The sequence below is a fragment of the Takifugu flavidus genome, chromosome 5, assembly GCF_003711565.1.
Source record: "Takifugu flavidus isolate HTHZ2018 chromosome 5, ASM371156v2, whole genome shotgun sequence".
Taxonomy (NCBI): Eukaryota; Metazoa; Chordata; class Actinopteri; order Tetraodontiformes; family Tetraodontidae; genus Takifugu; species Takifugu flavidus.
The window spans coordinates 12,393,480-12,410,184 of NC_079524.1; the positions used below are offsets into that span (position 1 = coordinate 12,393,480).

General features: G+C 46.3%; 1 protein-coding gene across 1 annotated transcript in view; it reads left to right on the plus strand.

Annotated features, from left to right (window-relative positions):
* The window catches only part of fras1 (Fraser extracellular matrix complex subunit 1), a 107,126-nt gene that overhangs the window by 47,294 nt on the left and 43,127 nt on the right, over window positions 1-16,705 (plus strand). The window contains exons 13-21 of the mRNA XM_057032136.1: window positions 16-162; window positions 4,999-5,142; window positions 6,157-6,297; window positions 6,377-6,517; window positions 6,607-6,774; window positions 10,514-10,654; window positions 12,076-12,222; window positions 15,670-15,825; window positions 16,621-16,705. The exon at window positions 16,621-16,705 is cut by the window's right edge and continues 62 nt beyond it. Coding sequence (XP_056888116.1) covers window positions 16-162; window positions 4,999-5,142; window positions 6,157-6,297; window positions 6,377-6,517; window positions 6,607-6,774; window positions 10,514-10,654; window positions 12,076-12,222; window positions 15,670-15,825; window positions 16,621-16,705 — 1,270 coding nt within the window. The remainder of the gene's footprint in view (window positions 1-15; window positions 163-4,998; window positions 5,143-6,156; window positions 6,298-6,376; window positions 6,518-6,606; window positions 6,775-10,513; window positions 10,655-12,075; window positions 12,223-15,669; window positions 15,826-16,620) is intronic.

The window sequence follows — 16,705 nt, forward strand, 5'->3', positions numbered from 1 at the left end:
TTGCTCATCCTGCAGCCTGCCAGTCATCCTGTGCCACCTGTTCTAGCAGATTGGACTGCCAGTCCTGTGGCTCCCATCAGCCCCTGCTGGGCCCTGACGGCAGCCAGTGTCTGGCGTCCTGCCCTCCCGGCTCCTACCAGGCCAACCACACACACTGTCGCCGTGAGTATCACCAGATACGACGTGCACAACAGAGAAAAGTTGATATTTTTGATTCACAAAATTTAGATTTCCTCTAGCTTCCTCTAAAGACCTTCATCAGAATATCAATGGTAGCTGCCAGTTTTTACAGTGATCTGCTGGGTTTGTTAGGCGGTATTCCCTAGGAGCAACCAGTTAATGAACAGATTAAGATTCCTTTCCAAGGTAGCTGTTTTTGAGCCATGTTTATTTTCCTCTACATGATGGATTTGAATATCTCACCGCATTATCAATCCAGGATACTCAGCGAGGCGGAGGAGATGCATCGCAAAGAAATCCTGACGCATCCTCGAAAGACAGTCCTGGGTTTTGATCTTCCAGCGAATTCTTTTATTTTCCTCCACACTTGACTGATTTATCGCTCAACTCTGCCGGGCCAATAAATAAAACTATGAGCTAAAGCCCAGAGGCATGCTAATGCAGGGAAGTTTTCTCTGATGGGTTTGGCCGTGCGCCTCCATCGACTGGGAAAGACCTGCTGCGACTCCTGGGGATAATGGGTGGAAATAGAAAGAAAGCGGTGGGCGGATGAGGGGGCAGGAAGTAGCCACACTGTGATTACAGCCCATTCCTGCAGCTCAATTTCACACCTTAATGAATATTGTCAAGCAGGCGAGAGTTTCAGACCTCCCGGCGCAGCTCCTTAGCTCTCAGCAGCAGCCGACGTTGTTTCATACTGTGAACCCCCTGCTGTAACCACGCAGGCTGCATCTGTCCTGCTCTCACAGAACAGCAGCATCTTTTGTCACCTCTCTCTCCAGGGTTAATCCAGCATCTGTTCACTTCTAGTACTGCAGCCAGTCAGCACGCAACAGTTGTGCCGTCTTCCTGTTTCCGGCGGCATAGAGTACCGCTCTCCTTACTCTGTCGTTCTCGATAGATCATCTGGGTGTCTGATTCACAGCAACAGCAGAGTGGCTCTGCTAACCTCCAACAAGCTTCGATGGGGGTAAACTGGGACTCACAGTCGCCTTAAATCAGTCGGCGCTTATGTTGCTACAGTGTGTTTAGCCTGCAAATGAACTCGTAGGCACAAAGAAGAAAGGAATGAGGGAGGGATGGAGGCAAGGAGACGTGTTGCAAAGGTGTTTGGAGACATTAATGGCTGATTGCTACATTTCTTGGCAGAGGACCAGGACCACCCAGAGCCTCTCTGTAGACCTCCTCCCAGGTGTTAGCGCTCCAGCTTGTGAGTCACATACAGTAGGTGTGTGCAAGGTTCAAGGGTACAGTGAAGAAAGTCGCATTTGTGTTTCGACCACCAACAGTCCAGCGTGTTGTCTGCTTTAAGTTGGACAACCCACGATACTGATGAATTGTAAAGCACAGTACTGTGTTTATTCTGCCCAGGACAGACCCCCCTCCCCACCACCACCACCATCCCCAATATGAGAAATTAGATAAAATATTCCCATAAAATGATTTTATTTATGGTAGTGATGGCGCAAAAAGCCATTTGCCCTGCTGTGATTTGGATTCTGTTTTGATTTTCTTTTTTCAGTCTGTAGTAAATCATCCTCTTTTATGGGAATTGTTCAACGGGCGTTTAAAAATTGTTTTCCAAGATGAGCGCAATTCAGATGAGTGGCACTAGTTGCACCCAGACGTCGCAATTTTGGCACTCATGCAGCATCTATTACGCCATCAGACATGCCTGAAATGACTGGAAAAGAACATGTGCAAAGATGAGTGGATCCAAGGTAGTTTTCTCTGTCAACTGGACTGTGTTTCTTCTTTTGAAGACATTTCGCCTTCTATCCAGAAGGCTTCTTCAGTTCTGAACTCGCTGGGGACCGAGCTTGAAAATATAGCCCCTGTGGACCATTGGCATGTGATCTGAGTGGTCACCTGAGAGTCTTTGGTAGGGTCGTTCACCTAGTTTCGGTTGAGGTGTCTCCCCTTTGTCTGCTGGCTCACATGGTGGTGAGTCACCAGGTCTCCTGCAATGGTGTGAACGTTTGGTTTATTGTTGGAAGGAGTGGAGGACTGCATTGTACGTGGGTGATAGGAAGTGCCTCAGCCCACCGCCTCTGTTTAAGGATGGTTTTTCCAATTTGACATGTATAGCTTCCTTGACAGCCCTCTCAAACCAGCGGTCTTCTCTGGCCAGTATCCGTACTTGGCTGTCCTCGAAGGAGTGCCCGCTCTCCTTTAGGTGTAAGTAGACTTGGATAACGATGACCTGGATGATTGAGAATCTACACAGACACAGATGAGTGCAGCCCAGACACTCTTGGGGAGGATTTTGTATGTATCTGCCACAAATCTCCAGCCTCCTCCTACTACTGTCTCCTCCTGCTGCACTTGTCCATCAGAAAAACATCTTTAAAGTCAGAGTTTATCACTGTATTCATTCACACTCCTGCTCCATCTATTTTAAAAGCTCCATGAGGTCCTAGCAGGAGGAGAGGTGGACTGCTGTTGCCTGAATTTGACTTTTTGTATTCCCCCTCAGCTTTGCAACAACAGCACAAATTAACTGACTCTGAAATCACTGCAAAAAGACCTTCCAGTCCATTGCGTGTTGCTCTTCACCACAGAGATCAAACCTTGTTCTGTCTTGACGGTGTTTCCAGGCTGAATGGAGCAACGGGGTTGAGCTGTTGGCTGCTTCGTGCCTATACTGGTTTCAGATTACGGCTTCTCAGACAGGATAAAAAGGCCTTTTGTTCCCACCCTCAGCGAGCAGGTTAGAAACAGGAGGTAAACATTCAAATGGACCTGTCTCCAGTTCAGCTTTAATGATGGATCTCCAAATCCTCCCATTTCATTTTATTTGCTCCCACTTCACAAAGCTGCTTTCTCGCTGATTAGTTTAATTGCCAGACCTCTCATCCCATCACGGTTCTTTTTACTGGAGGTGTGTGAGCGCCTGTGCACTGCGACACTAATGGAGTGTGCCTCCCCCTCCCAGTAACACTGGTTCTACCGAGCACATAGAGTGATGATTAGAGCTCAACGCCTAAACCATACGACGACACTGCAGCAGAATGAGGCTCTAGAAGAGGTTTACATCTGGCAAGGTTACATTTTCTGACCCCGGGAACCTGACAGGAACAGAGCTAATCATCTCAATAACACCTGAGGACAAGCATCAGACACTTTGATCGCTCTGTTCTGCTCCTCATCCTCAACACATCCCATCAAAGTCTTTATGCTACAGATATGGTTTGAGTTGTGCTAAAAAATCACAGCAATTTGGCCGATAATTCATCATCTGCCGACTCCGTAGACTCATGCATGCGTAGGTGGTAAAATGGCAGATGCCTTATTGACCTGGAGGAAGGAGGAGAGGACTGTTTAAAGAGATAATTAAAGACAGAGAGAGAAGCAAGGAATAAACAGAGGAAACTTGAGAGAGAGAGAGCATCCGTTTAAAAATGCAAACCAGACATGGAAGAGTGAAATTAATGAGTGGATTTCCCTAAATTAAAGCTTGAATTCTGGTATGAGTCAGAGCAGCTGCGTGTTGAACAAGCTGCAGGCGTCGGGAGAACTTTGACTCTCAGATTACAGTATTAGAACCCGTCTGTCACCAAAACAAAAGCACCTCAAGAGACGGCCCCGAGACTCCTCTCAGAGAGGAAGTGGCTGTCAAATCCTAAACCCGGGCTGACTCCGGAAGGTCTTCAGAGGGAATCTCGCTGTTCTCTTTGGAATTACAACGTTATAACTGATTTCATGGTGCTGCAGCATGGACGACCTCATACCTGCATCAGGCAGTTCATCAATCAGTCGTTAGAATGTTGACGAGCAGCATTTTACACTGAATGTGAAGCGAGAAGAAAGGTTATGATTGAAAGGCTGTTATTAACTGGATGGAAAAACTGTTGATTTGGTTTTTTTGCCCCCCTTTTGTTTCCAGCGATCATAACTATTGTTGCGTAATAGGCAAATTATTGCGACGACAATGCAGAGTGCTTTGTAAATGCTGAGTTAAAGCCGAGTTTCTAACAAAAATAAAAGTGCTTCGTGGGCAGTGAAAGTCTAAACGGTTACCGTGGGGGATGATCTGTTCAGGAAAATCTCTGCTCTTTCTGCATGGAAGCCACCAGATTCCTGAATTCTGCACCATTTTTCACGATCGCAATGATCTTAAACTTGGATCGTACCTCAGTCGGGCCGTGTTTGTCCTGACCTTCTGTGTAAGCTCCCGAGAGCCCCATGGAACGCTCAAACTCAGCATGTGTGGAATAAAAACATCAGGATCTTGGCTCGAGAATCATCAAGCAGCAGAACAAACAACATTTTTATCAATAAGGGAAGTTAATTATGGCCGAGGATCTGAACAAAAATAGTTCGGTAACAAGGGAAATTAAACCCACAACCTTGCTGAATGTGAAGGCTTTGTGGCTGGAATGGGAATTGTGTGTTTATTAATTAAACCAATAACATGCATTGTGTTACTAGGTGGTCAGAGAAATTAGATATTACAGTGATCAGGAAGACTGCCGTGGGTTCGATTCGAACAAGAAAATAAGTGATAAATAAGAGGCACACAGCTGGTGTGATGTGTAGGAAGCTGAATTCAGAGTAAAGTACAACATTCATTCTGAGAGTAACCAGGGCCAAACATCTCATTTGATCATGGAGCCCACTTAGCTGTTGAGTTTTTAATGCGAATGTGAGCACAGATGATTTGAAAATAGCTGTTTTTCAGCCAGTTGCCCCATGAAAAAGTGTACACGCAGAGAGGAAACAATTCCTGGAAATCTGGGTCTTGGATGAAGAGGTTTATTTATGCTGTATATAAACAGAACGCAGACAGTGAACCTGGTTCTTTCTCCTTTTTCCCAGGCTGCCACGAGTCGTGCTCGGAGTGCCGTGGGCCAGGCCAGCAGGAGTGTGTGTCGTGCTCAGACCCCACCGCTCTGCTCAGAAGTGGTGGCTGCATCGCCGAGTGTGGCGGGGGTTTCTACAGTCAGGACGGAGTCTGCTATGGTAAAGAAACTTTGCTTTCCCACTTTGGCCTTTGACTTTAGCTGGCTAGCTCTTTACTTTAAGCATCCTGTTCTTCCTATTTTTAACGTATACATAATGCATTGAGTGTCTTGATAAAGTGGCTGTCTGAGGATGTGCAGACACCAACAGGGGCCAGCAGGCCCCCTCTGGAGACATAAGAGGTTCAATGTTTGAGGTGAAGGTTTGCTGGAGCCCATTTTGGCAGTGTCCCCCTGGACCCTCCCCCTTGGTGCGCCACAACAGGATGTCAACAGTAGCAAATTTAGCAAACAAACAATGAAATACTCAATAATTAGCCCTCCTTTCCCCCACTAATAAGCATGCAGAGTCTGTTTGAATAAAGAGATCCTCCATGAATATGGATGTTTCTATTTTTGAGCAGTAAGATGAAGAGGAGCCTGATTAGACCCCCCTCCCCCCGGGTAATGGTGAATGTAGCAGCACATTGTTAACGTCTTTTTTTGCTTAATATCACCTGTGGGTGGGCGGAGGGGCTCAGGCAATCAAACACTCCCCTCTTTAAAACGGACGACTTTACAGAGGAAGGTCGAACCCATTAGAACCTGCCGGTTTGAGCTATCCACCCTGAAATGTCTGCAGAGCTGAAGGATCTTTAACTTCCTGCGTTCTTACCTGAGGGCTTGTTGAGTTAAAGCTGAGTTGATGGATTTTCTCTTTCAGAGCCCTTCAGCCCGCCGGAGGAACCCCTTTTACTGACTTTAGCCTCTATTTAGATGGAGGCAAAGATCATGTCAATGTGGAACACACACACACACACACACACACACACACACACACACACACACACACACACACACACACACACACACACAGAGTCTTTACTTGTTTCTGCGTTGAAATATTGTAAAGTTTTAATCCAGCTAAAGTGTTTATCGCTAGCAGGAACTTTACTTGCTGACTTTTTTAATTGAGCCTCTTGTGTTTAATCATTTTGACTGCGTGTCATTAACGCTTACACGCTGTGCTCCACAGCCTGTGATTCTTCTTGTGCCTCCTGTTTCCCTGACAACCCCGGGTGCACAAGCTGCGTGCCAGGGGCCGCCTTGCATCATGGGAAGTGCGTTTCCCACTGCCCAAGTCATCATTTTCTGGACACCTACAGCCGATGCCGAGGTAGGCCCAATATTTGAATTGCCTTGGGTGAAAGGCTGAAGGTCGGCTGGCTCAGTTCTCCCGTTTCCCTCCCCCCCAGCCTGCCACAGCTCCTGCGCCTCGTGCTGGGGTCCCGCAGTATCCCAGTGCACCTCCTGTCCTGGTCGGCTCCTCCTCCACCAGGGTCAGTGTGTGGAGACATGTGGGGAGGGGCTCTACTCGCAGGACCAGACTTGCCAAAGTAAGAAACCCTCCACCTCTAATCATTCATTCATTTTTAAAACAGTTGTAGAGAATCTGCCCTTTTGACCCTTGTTGCCCCCCTTCCAGACTGTCATCCCTCCTGTCGGTCCTGTGTGGGGCCGCTGGCCTCAGACTGCCTCCAGTGTCTCAAACCAGAGGAAGTGGTGTTGCCCCAGTCCGGTCAACTGCAGCACGGCGTGTGCACGGCTGTGTGTCCTGCACACAAACACCTGGATGACAGGCAGACGTGCCGAGGTCAGTGCCAAAGCCTGTTTTTGGTGTTTTCCTTTGCTTGAACAGCCTTCAACTAAGGAACGGGGATTTCAATCATCACTACATTTTACTCTGACAAAGAAAACATGTTTGGGATATTTAAAATTCTGGGGTTCTGCTTGCAGATGACACCTGATTACCCTGTTCTTGTGTGAAATTGTGCATGTAATGACTTCATTTCTGAGGTGCGTTTAAGGTTCTGTGGGTTAGTCTGTAAAACCAGAGTAATTATTTCCCACCACACACACAAACAGACCACCGGGGTCTGGATGGTCCTTGTCTTTTAATGAAACAGAGGGAGGAGAAGGGAAATAAAAGGCTGAAATGAGTTCATTTACTTTTAACGCACCGTGTCCAGTGTCCTTCTACCCTTATTTCCTGCCAGTAAAATTAAAAGCTACTATTTTTATCACCATCTGAGGGCGGTGAGACATTCCCCCCTCCACCTTCCTCCTATGGAGGAGTTTCTCCGGGTGGGAGACGTCCCAGCTGGAGGGTCCTTTTAGCTCTGGAGCACCTTGATGTTCTCCCACAGGAGCTCAGTTCTGAAGCGAGTCTGAGCTTCTCTGTAGAAACTGTGGCCCTCCTGACCTGGACCCAGATAAGCAGATGTACTGTAGATAAAGGATGCTGCTTTAACACTGCAGCCTGATTATTAATATCCCCTGTAGGCCAGTTGGTTACCACAGATGTTTGGAAGAGTCAAAAAGTGGAAGTTTGATTCAAACTTTATTCTGACTCACACCTGCAAGTTTGATAGAAAAATGGGTTTGTTAAATATTGTCAATGTGTTTCTATGTTTATTTATGGTTTCTATGGTTTCATTTTTGCGCCAGCCAAGAAGCATGATCCTTTTTCTTTTAAACAGTAGAAGTTAGAGGTAACATTCTCCTCCTTGAGCTGGTCTTTCCTGTGATGACGTGATGTGTCCTCGCTGCCCCCCCCCCCCCCCATTCCCCCCCATTCCCCCCCAACGGTTGTTGCTACTGATCGTTTCAATTGACGGACTCTCCCGGGAGTTTACCATGGTTGGGGCCTTGCAACCCCGCTGTTATTATTTTTCTGTTATAGGGTTTTCCTTTGATATCCGGGTTGTTTTGAGCACCAGGGCCTTGAATTGAAATGTTGTCAGCACTATTGGATTCCCTTAATCATCCTAGAAGAAACAATTACAAATCAATGAGTCGCGGTTGCATTTAGCGTGTCCTCTAACACCCATTTATCTCTAAGATCACAGGGGACACGGACCCAATACAGAGGCTGCGCTGGGTTTATGTTCCAGTTAGAGATCCTTGGGTTGCGCAACATGTATTCATGAGAAAATAGTTATAAAGCCCAAAGGAAAAAAAATAGAGCTCAGCTGTAATGCGGATGAGTGATGGCTGTAGCAGCTTCACTGTGCGAGGATTGTAGCTTGTTGAGTGAATCTATGAAAGCAGAGTATGAAATCACAGAGGTGTCTGCATTAATCAATTCATCTCCTTCCCGGGAGTGTCTGTTGCAACACAACTTCTAAAATCTAGACCCAGTTTCAGAGGTTTCTGATTAAAACATTGTTAATTGTTAAACTGAGTAAAAATTAAAACTGCATGGCAGGATTATTGTTTGTTCCCTTGTTCTGTCCACGCGTACGTAAAAAAAATGCATCTGGACTAATGAGCACAACAAAAACTTCCCTTCTGGAGCAGGAACCTGACAGGCTGACACACTTGTGGACACATATGCTCATGCGCCTAATGTGTCCTGCATGCACTCCGGTGATGCTGACAGGCTAGCGGATGTCTGAGGGCAAATTCCAGGTTGTGGCTTCTCTCAGAGAACATTGGTGGGTGGGAGGTTTCACACTGACAGGTAGAGGGAGGATGAACACGCACACATGCACACACACACGCACGCACGCGCGTGGCAGCTGTTGCTTGAATACGAGATGATCTGGATTGTTAAACAAAGATGCAAGTGTTCCAAAGTGCCACAGTTATAGTCTGACTTTGTCATATAAAGTCAGTCTGTGGTGTCTAGCTTCTATTTCTGATCAAAATTGCCCGTGTCTCAGTTATGTATCAACATCTCACTTGTGTGTGTGTCTGGTGTGTGTGTGTGTGTGTGTGTGTGTGTGTGTGTGTGATCCTCGCCAGACGCTCTGATTTAGCGTGATGCCTGTTATTGGACTAGTCGGGTGGCCCAGTCAGAGTCGCTGGAGCGTGGAAGAAATTGGTCGTTTTCTCATAATGATCTTTGTTGTCATCGGCGACGGGGCGAATGATGATATATGATAGTTGCAGCTACCAAAAACAAATGGAAGCTAACTGCCTAAAAGTGGCAGCAAAACTTGGTGGCGTTGCAGCTCGGAGGGAATCCTTTTGTTCCTGGATGTAAATGTTTTAGTTGTATAAAGTTGTAATTACACATATTTAATATTAAATGTGTTGACCGTTCCTAGCAGCTGCCTTTAATTAAATAATTCTCCATGTATCTGGATGAAACTACTTGAACAACCGCTCTAATAAATTAGCAACTTAAATGCTTCAAAAATGATAATTAAAGCGGGTTTCCTCCTTACTGACAGATCAGAGGTGGAGGTTGGAGACCGAAATAACATTTGACAGGCTCAGGTCCTCCATAATGAGACGTGTTGGCCTCTGAACTGTCTTTGCACAGTCCAACAGTCTGATCCGTAGCAACAGTCAAACAGGAAAAACGTCTCTTTTCTTCTTGATGGGCCTCAAAATGGCCTCTGGGGGATGTGGATGAGCTGCTGGTGAGGGATGAGCAGCAGCCTCCAGAGGACTGAGATACAGCCCTTCACTCGAGGTTCTGCTGTGTGGACGACAACTCTGGTCGTACCGATCACCCCCAGGAGCATCGGTGCGTCCGGGTCGGAGTTATAACCCCATCAGCGCTGAACAACCCCATGAATCAGATTCTCCGAGTGTCTGCAGCGCTCCCACACATGGATTTGGACTTTCTGGAATCGATGCCCATCGAATGAGACCCCCCAGTTAGAGAGAGGCTGCCTGTCTTTCTCTCCACTTATTACTTAGAGGGGCACATACTTAATGTCTGTGTGGATGTTTGCATGGATGAATCCCATCAGAATGATTGTGAGGGACACTCAACGCCAGGCTGCCTGTGCAGACTGAGCTGGGCAGCTGCTTATAGCATCCAGGGAGGAGTAATCCTCATGCTCCTGGCCTCTCGATGACTGCACTTTTGTCTCACCTCCAGCAGCAGCTGCTGGGTTTGCCGCCTGGCTTTGGTCCAAACTCAGCAGTTCTGCCCGGGCTATTTGTCTTTGTGCTGCCAAAGCGGACGTGAGCCAGCAGAAAGGTTGCGTCTCTGGGCAGCAGGAGGCTGAGGGCGTCCGCATGGTTACTCTGCCTGGATGATGCCGTCTTATATACGTGAAGTCTGCTGGCCTCAGTTCCAGCCTGGTTTCTCTGCATATTGTTGTTCTGACCTTCAGTTTGAATGCATCGGCGCCGCAGTGCTGCTTCAGCACAGCTCAGTACATACATGCAGGGGGATTAATCCTCCATTCACATTTGAGTTCTACTAAAGTTGCTATTTGTTTTTCTTGATAAAGTTTTCTGAAATGTTTAGAAAGTACTGGGGCACAGTCAAGGTTGTATCTGACAAAATAACAGTGGCAGTGGTGGTAGTGATGGGGGGGGGGGCGTCTTTTCTGCATTAGCTTGTGTAACAGTTCCTGTGTCCTTTCTAGAGTGTCATCCCTCCTGCTGGCACTGCACTGGACCGTCTGCAGACAACTGCACTTCCTGCCCGTCCCCATCCAGCCTGCACGAAGGCCGCTGCCTCCCGGGCTGCCCACTGGGATTCTTCGTCCAGGACAACCGGTGCCAAGGTGAGAGGACACCCCCCAAAAAAACAAACAAACAAAAGAACGCCGCTGCTGAATTATAGGCACGATAAAAGCCAGGAGGTTACATAAAACAGCTATTCTACAGAACTATTTACAGCAGATATTGATTGACTCTGTTAAACAGCGTATCTTTTTCACGCTGACATCAAGGTCAGATTGTTTCTGCCGCGACGCAGCGCCACAGTGTCATAAATCTGTGCTTCCGCTGAGATTAGTGGCCCATTAGTGTCCGTCTAACCCACCCCCGTGTAGTTCATCTGATTAATGAAAATCAATTTGTTCTTTTTTTTCCATTCATCCTACCAGGTCAGGTTCTACTGGATCGGCAGCGAGTTCTATCGTTTGTCTTGATTCCGACAAAATAAACAAATCCAATGAGAATCACATTAATGATTCCTCTAACTGCTGAGTTGAAAGATTGAAGTCATGGACACAGACGGATGCGGGTCGTGGCTCGCGTTTCACACTGGGGCCCCAAAACAAATGGGCTCCGTTAGCTTACCTGGCCTTTGGCGTGGATTGGTTCATTAGATACTACTCACACACCCTGGAGAACTATTGTATTCCTGTCTTAAGGAGACGAACTCTTGCTGCAGAATGGTGCCACTGATGAGGTTTCTATGCTCGGCAATGACACATAAGACGCAGTTAATGCCTCATGAATCAATAGTCTTTTATAAAGGCAATAAATCAAACGACTTCGTTATGTGAATTTCTGGCTCGTGCTGCAAAGAATCTTTATCAGCTGAGCTTTTAAGGGTCTTCAGAGCGGCATTACGTGTTTTTATGAACACTGTTATTGTGTATTTGTGCCAGCTCCCGTCCTAAAGCCAAAGGGTGGAAGAGGTGAGTTGTTCATTATCTAGTCAAGAAAAACAAAGATAATTATGCTCAGAGCCGGAGGAGAGCAAGACAAATCTATAGGGATATGCAGGATGGTAATAGCTGGTTAAACACAGGTCCAGATGATATCTCATTAGTCTAGGACTTGTTGGAAGCTGGACGTATTGCAGGCAATAAGATGCAGGTTAATTAATCACGTCGTTAGCGTTGTTTAGAAGCAGTCACACTGTGAGAGCGCTCCTAGGAGACACCAGCACAGACTCGGCCGTGCTTCTCCATCTTGTACCTGGATAATTTACTGTCTGAAACTCTCTGAAGTTAAGGGGGGGGGGGGGGTGTTCTGGAGTCTGTGGATCCTTCTGGGATGTGGTGTTTTAATCAGTGTGACCGTAAATGTGTCATTGTTAGCCAGTAGGCAAATTTTCTAACTACCAGGTGTAAAAACAGCCTCCATTAACGAGATTAACAGCATATTTGGATCAGACAAAACAAGTCAAAATACAGCAAAGCTAAAACACTGAGACACTGAGTTTGATCCTTGTCTGTTGTCAACCCCCCAGCATGCCATCCATCCTGCCTGACCTGCAGCGGCCCCTCCCAGGCGGGCTGCGTCTCTTGCCCCTCGCTAGCGTCTCTACGGGATGGCTACTGCAGGACAACCTGCCAGGACGGGCGTTTCTTGCACACGGCCACCGGAGAGTGTCTGAGTAAGTCGGCCCGTACGTCCGTGCGTGCACGTGGGCAGGCAGTGTTGTGCACATTCCCCTTTCATCAAAACTACAAGTGTTGGTACTTTAAGCTTGAGTGGCCCCAGAGGGAACTCAACCCCCGAATGTTGCTGCACGAGTGCCTTACTCTGCCTGCTAACATTAAAGGACACAAATTCCACTCTGTAGCCCAAATAAACTGCATTATTCATGAGAAATGGGAACCATCCTTTGCAGTTTTAGGGACGGTCTGAAATAACCCAGATTTAATTTTAATTATAGCTGTTTGCTTCAAAAGTCAACATTTTTCAAATAAAACATGTGTAGCAAGCCAGTCTGTGCAGCAGATATTCTGTAGTTCTTCAATTGATACCTTCTGGTAAATTATGTACGCATCTGTGTCTACATGCAGTGAAATATTCAGGATTGATATTTTTAAAAAGCTGTGAAGCGAAGGCAAAAAGTGTTGACCTGCATTAACACCAATCACAGCTTAACGAATAGCAAAAAGCTGCTCGGCTATGGGACACAGATGATTGCAGTGTGTGTGACCTTCTAAATAATGCTGGGTTGGAAAGTTCCTCGTTTAGTTTACCTCTCAGGTCTGACAACTGCTGATTAGAAAACAGGTTTATTTACATTGTGGGAAACCAGCGAGATAGATGCATTTACTTTTAATTAGGGTTTCTGATGCACTGCACTGTTTAAAATGTGAAACAGCAACTACATTTCTGCACACACACACACGCGCGCGTGCGCGCACACACAAAAACTTTAGTTACTAAAAGATATCCGGTGGTATGTCAAGGCCGCAGAAATAAATGTGGTCATCATTTCAGCTGGCTGCCCACACACACATCCTCGTACTGCTACCCTTGTGAGGTCTTTCATTGAATTAATACATTCCTCACCCCATAACCAAAACCTACCCATCCTAACTAAACGTTTAACCCCGATCATTATGGAACCTGAACCTCAACACAAGTCAAACACTGGATCCATCTGAACCATCAAACAACTCTTTCAGGTTGTGACGACCAGCCAAAATGTTTCCACTTCCCCAAACTGTCCTCCCTTTGCTGGAGCAATGCATTTTTGGTCCTCAGTATTCATGTACGCACACATAAACGATGAGGGTTTTATTCTCTAACTATAACCATATACATTCTAATTCATTACAAAGTCAACTTTGATGCTCAAGGATGCCGAGGGAGAAGGAGCGGTGGCTGCTATCCATCTGCCTCCACTGTCACATGACCTCTCAGACAATGGCGCTCACCGGGGCTGGGTTCCTCTTTTTGTTTCGGTCTTTCTATTGTGCTCGGCCTCCGTCTGCACCTCCTGTTATTATTTACCTTCGGCGGTGTTCACTCTTGCCACGAGTTTATCAGCCAGACAGATGATTGACCACATTCTTGTCTGCACTCCATCTCAATATAGACTGAATTAGCGCTGTTCCTGGAATATCAGCTCACTGACGTCATTTCCAATTTCTTGTGTAAATATTCCCTCTGTTGACGGATCAAACACCGACTTCGCCTGCGCATGAGGAAGATACGAGACGTCGGTCAAAGTGAAGCCCGCATGGACGTCCTATGGACGTCTGATGTTTAATTGCGTGACATACAAGGAAACCTCTCTGGTGACCCACGCCGCCGTAATTCCAAAGGTTAATTGACTCTTCCGGCCTCTCAGGAGCCCTGGAGCTGACTGATTGGTTGTCAGGAGACAACTGATGTTTTTCAACCATTTTTGTCAGCTTTAAACTGGGACTTTTTCGTCTACAAGGCTAAAGATTACCTCTTTTTCTGACTTGACTGGCAGAATTGAAGGTTTATTTTCCTTTTAAAATGCATGAGATGGAATCTTTTGACTGGCAGCCAGTAGGGCCCAAATTTTACTCTGTATTAATGTATCGATGTCCAGCATGAATCAAACCAATGGAGAATCCTGGTCCTTAAGAATCCCTCCATGGCTCTTTTATGTGCTTGAGCGGCATCTTGGCTGATGTTCTGAGGACTCGAATCAATAGCTTTTTATTTTTACTCGGTTTTACTCGTCCCCGGTGAGTTTTCTCACTATAGAGGCATTTGTTTGGTGCTGGGAGCTGGATCGCCTGCAGAGAGGTCGGCTCGATGGCCTTCTGCTATATCGTGATGTGATCTGAAAGGTGTGAAGGAGATATGAAGTCGTTCTTCATCCCCTTTCATCTGGATCAGGCTGAGGAGGAGAGAATAACTCAACCCTGCACATGTCACGAGGGAAACCGAGTTTTAGCGCGTCTGCGTCGGAAGCAGGAATAATCCCAGAACCCGCATCAAAATCTCCCATCAGTACCATAGATGAAAATATTGGCAACAGTAAACATTGATCCAGCATTGCTGCTTCACTTCCTGCCGATTGGGGACCAATTATGAAGGTATTTCCACCTGAAGGTTCAGAGGAGGGGGTTAATGGACTACACCTAGGTCGGGCCCCTCTGGGGAGTCTGCCTTGTTATGCAGGACTTGTTTGGGGCAGTTGATCTGGTAACAGAAGAGCAGAGCAGCACGGCGTGGCTGCGCTGCTCAGTTACTGTAAACAGATGGAGTTTAGCCTCTGGTGCCAGCTTGTACATTCGGGCCCAGGGTGTGGAAAGAGAGGGCCTTCACGGTTCCTGTTGTCTTGATTCAACATCACATTCTTTGTTTCTAAGATATGAGGGAAGGAAAAAGTGGATTTTCCTTCAGGGTGAGATTTGAAGTCACTTATGTCAGATAATATGAGAGAAAAACTGACAGTTGAAGTTGATTTAATATGCAGTTTAAAACCTGCTCTCACAGTCCTCAACATTACTCTGCTTTAAACCCCTGCAGTGTCTCTCCTGCTTAAACCTTTATAGGAGTTTTAAGGACTTAATGTGACTTTAACCCCCCACCCCCATCACCTGGGCAACAGAGCCCTGTTGTATTGCTTTTTCAGATTGATATCTCCACAGCCCCGATAACAGTATCAGGCCCACCGCCGTGCCAGCCGGGCCCAGATAGCATCGCAGGAATAACAGCAGCCAGACGGGTGCTGCAGGCTGAGAAGAGACGGGTTAATGTTTTAGTTAACGAGTCAGAGGAAACCAACAGCGCTGACCTTTTCAGGAAGACATAATTACATTTAATATGTGTTCTAACAGCCATTTTGAGGGTTTATCGCTGAGAAATAAGCAAATTACATTCCTGTAATTGTGTCTTTAGTTATTCTTCACATGCTACCATGTTATTAATCCATCATCTCCAGCCGTCGTTCTGAAAATCCTCTCAGAAATGTTTTTGCTCTACAGAAGACTATCATTAAGTCTTTGTTGATCTTTCTCGTCCAGAAAAAGCCTGGTTTACAGTTCCTGCCTTTGGCCTTGAAAGCTTTTCTCAATTTGGAGAATTTTGAGTGATTTCCACATATTCTCTCTTCCTCCAGAGTGCAGCTCCGACTGTCAGCGCTGCTCAGCGGACCTCCAGACGGGGGTGGGCAGTGTCTGTCTATGGTGCAAAGCTCCGAAGATGTGGCTCCTGGGGGACCACTGCGTCCCCGACTGTCCCCGGGGACACTACGGCTGGCACGACGCCTGCCTCGGTAACAACTTCTGCTGATGTGATGGATGTTGGAATATAAAGTAAATAGGTCCAGTTCTTTAGGGATTCTTTCATAACTCTGATCTTATGGTTCAGTGGACTCTCTGGCATCTAATTTATATTCAAAGCCAGCGTCTCACTCCTTCAAATATATACATAATAAACGTTCTCTCTCACCCACCAGCATCCACTTTCAGAAAGAGACCTGTTTGTTTTTAGCATTAATTAATGAAATATTAACTGAAAGTGCACATTTGTGCTCACTCTTAATGGGAGGCTGAAAGTCCTGTTAAAACAACCTTTTTAGACTCGGCTTAAAGGGAAACAAATGTACTTCTTCTTTAGAAGTAGCTCCATTTTCAACACCTTTTAAGGAACCACCGGCCAGTTCTCCCGGGGCCTTTCCACATTCTCAACACAAATTTATCAGATCATTTCATCTCACATTATTTCCATATAAAGTTCATACTGTGAACTGTTTTATGTGAGTGTGTGGTAATAATCTCCTGTAAATAGGGCGATAAGTTAGTTCTATTTCCTCAGTTTCCATTTATAGGGATGAAATTAATGTTTTACTGAGCCTCCAACTACATTTTTACAGTGATGAGCTACTTTTTGCAGCTCCTTCTGCTGTTAAATCTTCACTAAACTCTGAACATGATTGCAAGAAACTTCAGCAGAACCATCCAAAGTGGTCTGCAAACATACTGGGACTCTAACGCCCATGCAACATCCTGGAACACGTTTGTGTTGTAACCTTATTAAAATTCTGTTTCTTGTTCTGATTACTCCACAGGGTGCCATCCGTCATGTGACACCTGCAGTGGGGCTGGGCCACTGTCCTGCACTTCCTGCCCTGCCAACGCCGTTCTTTTGCCTTC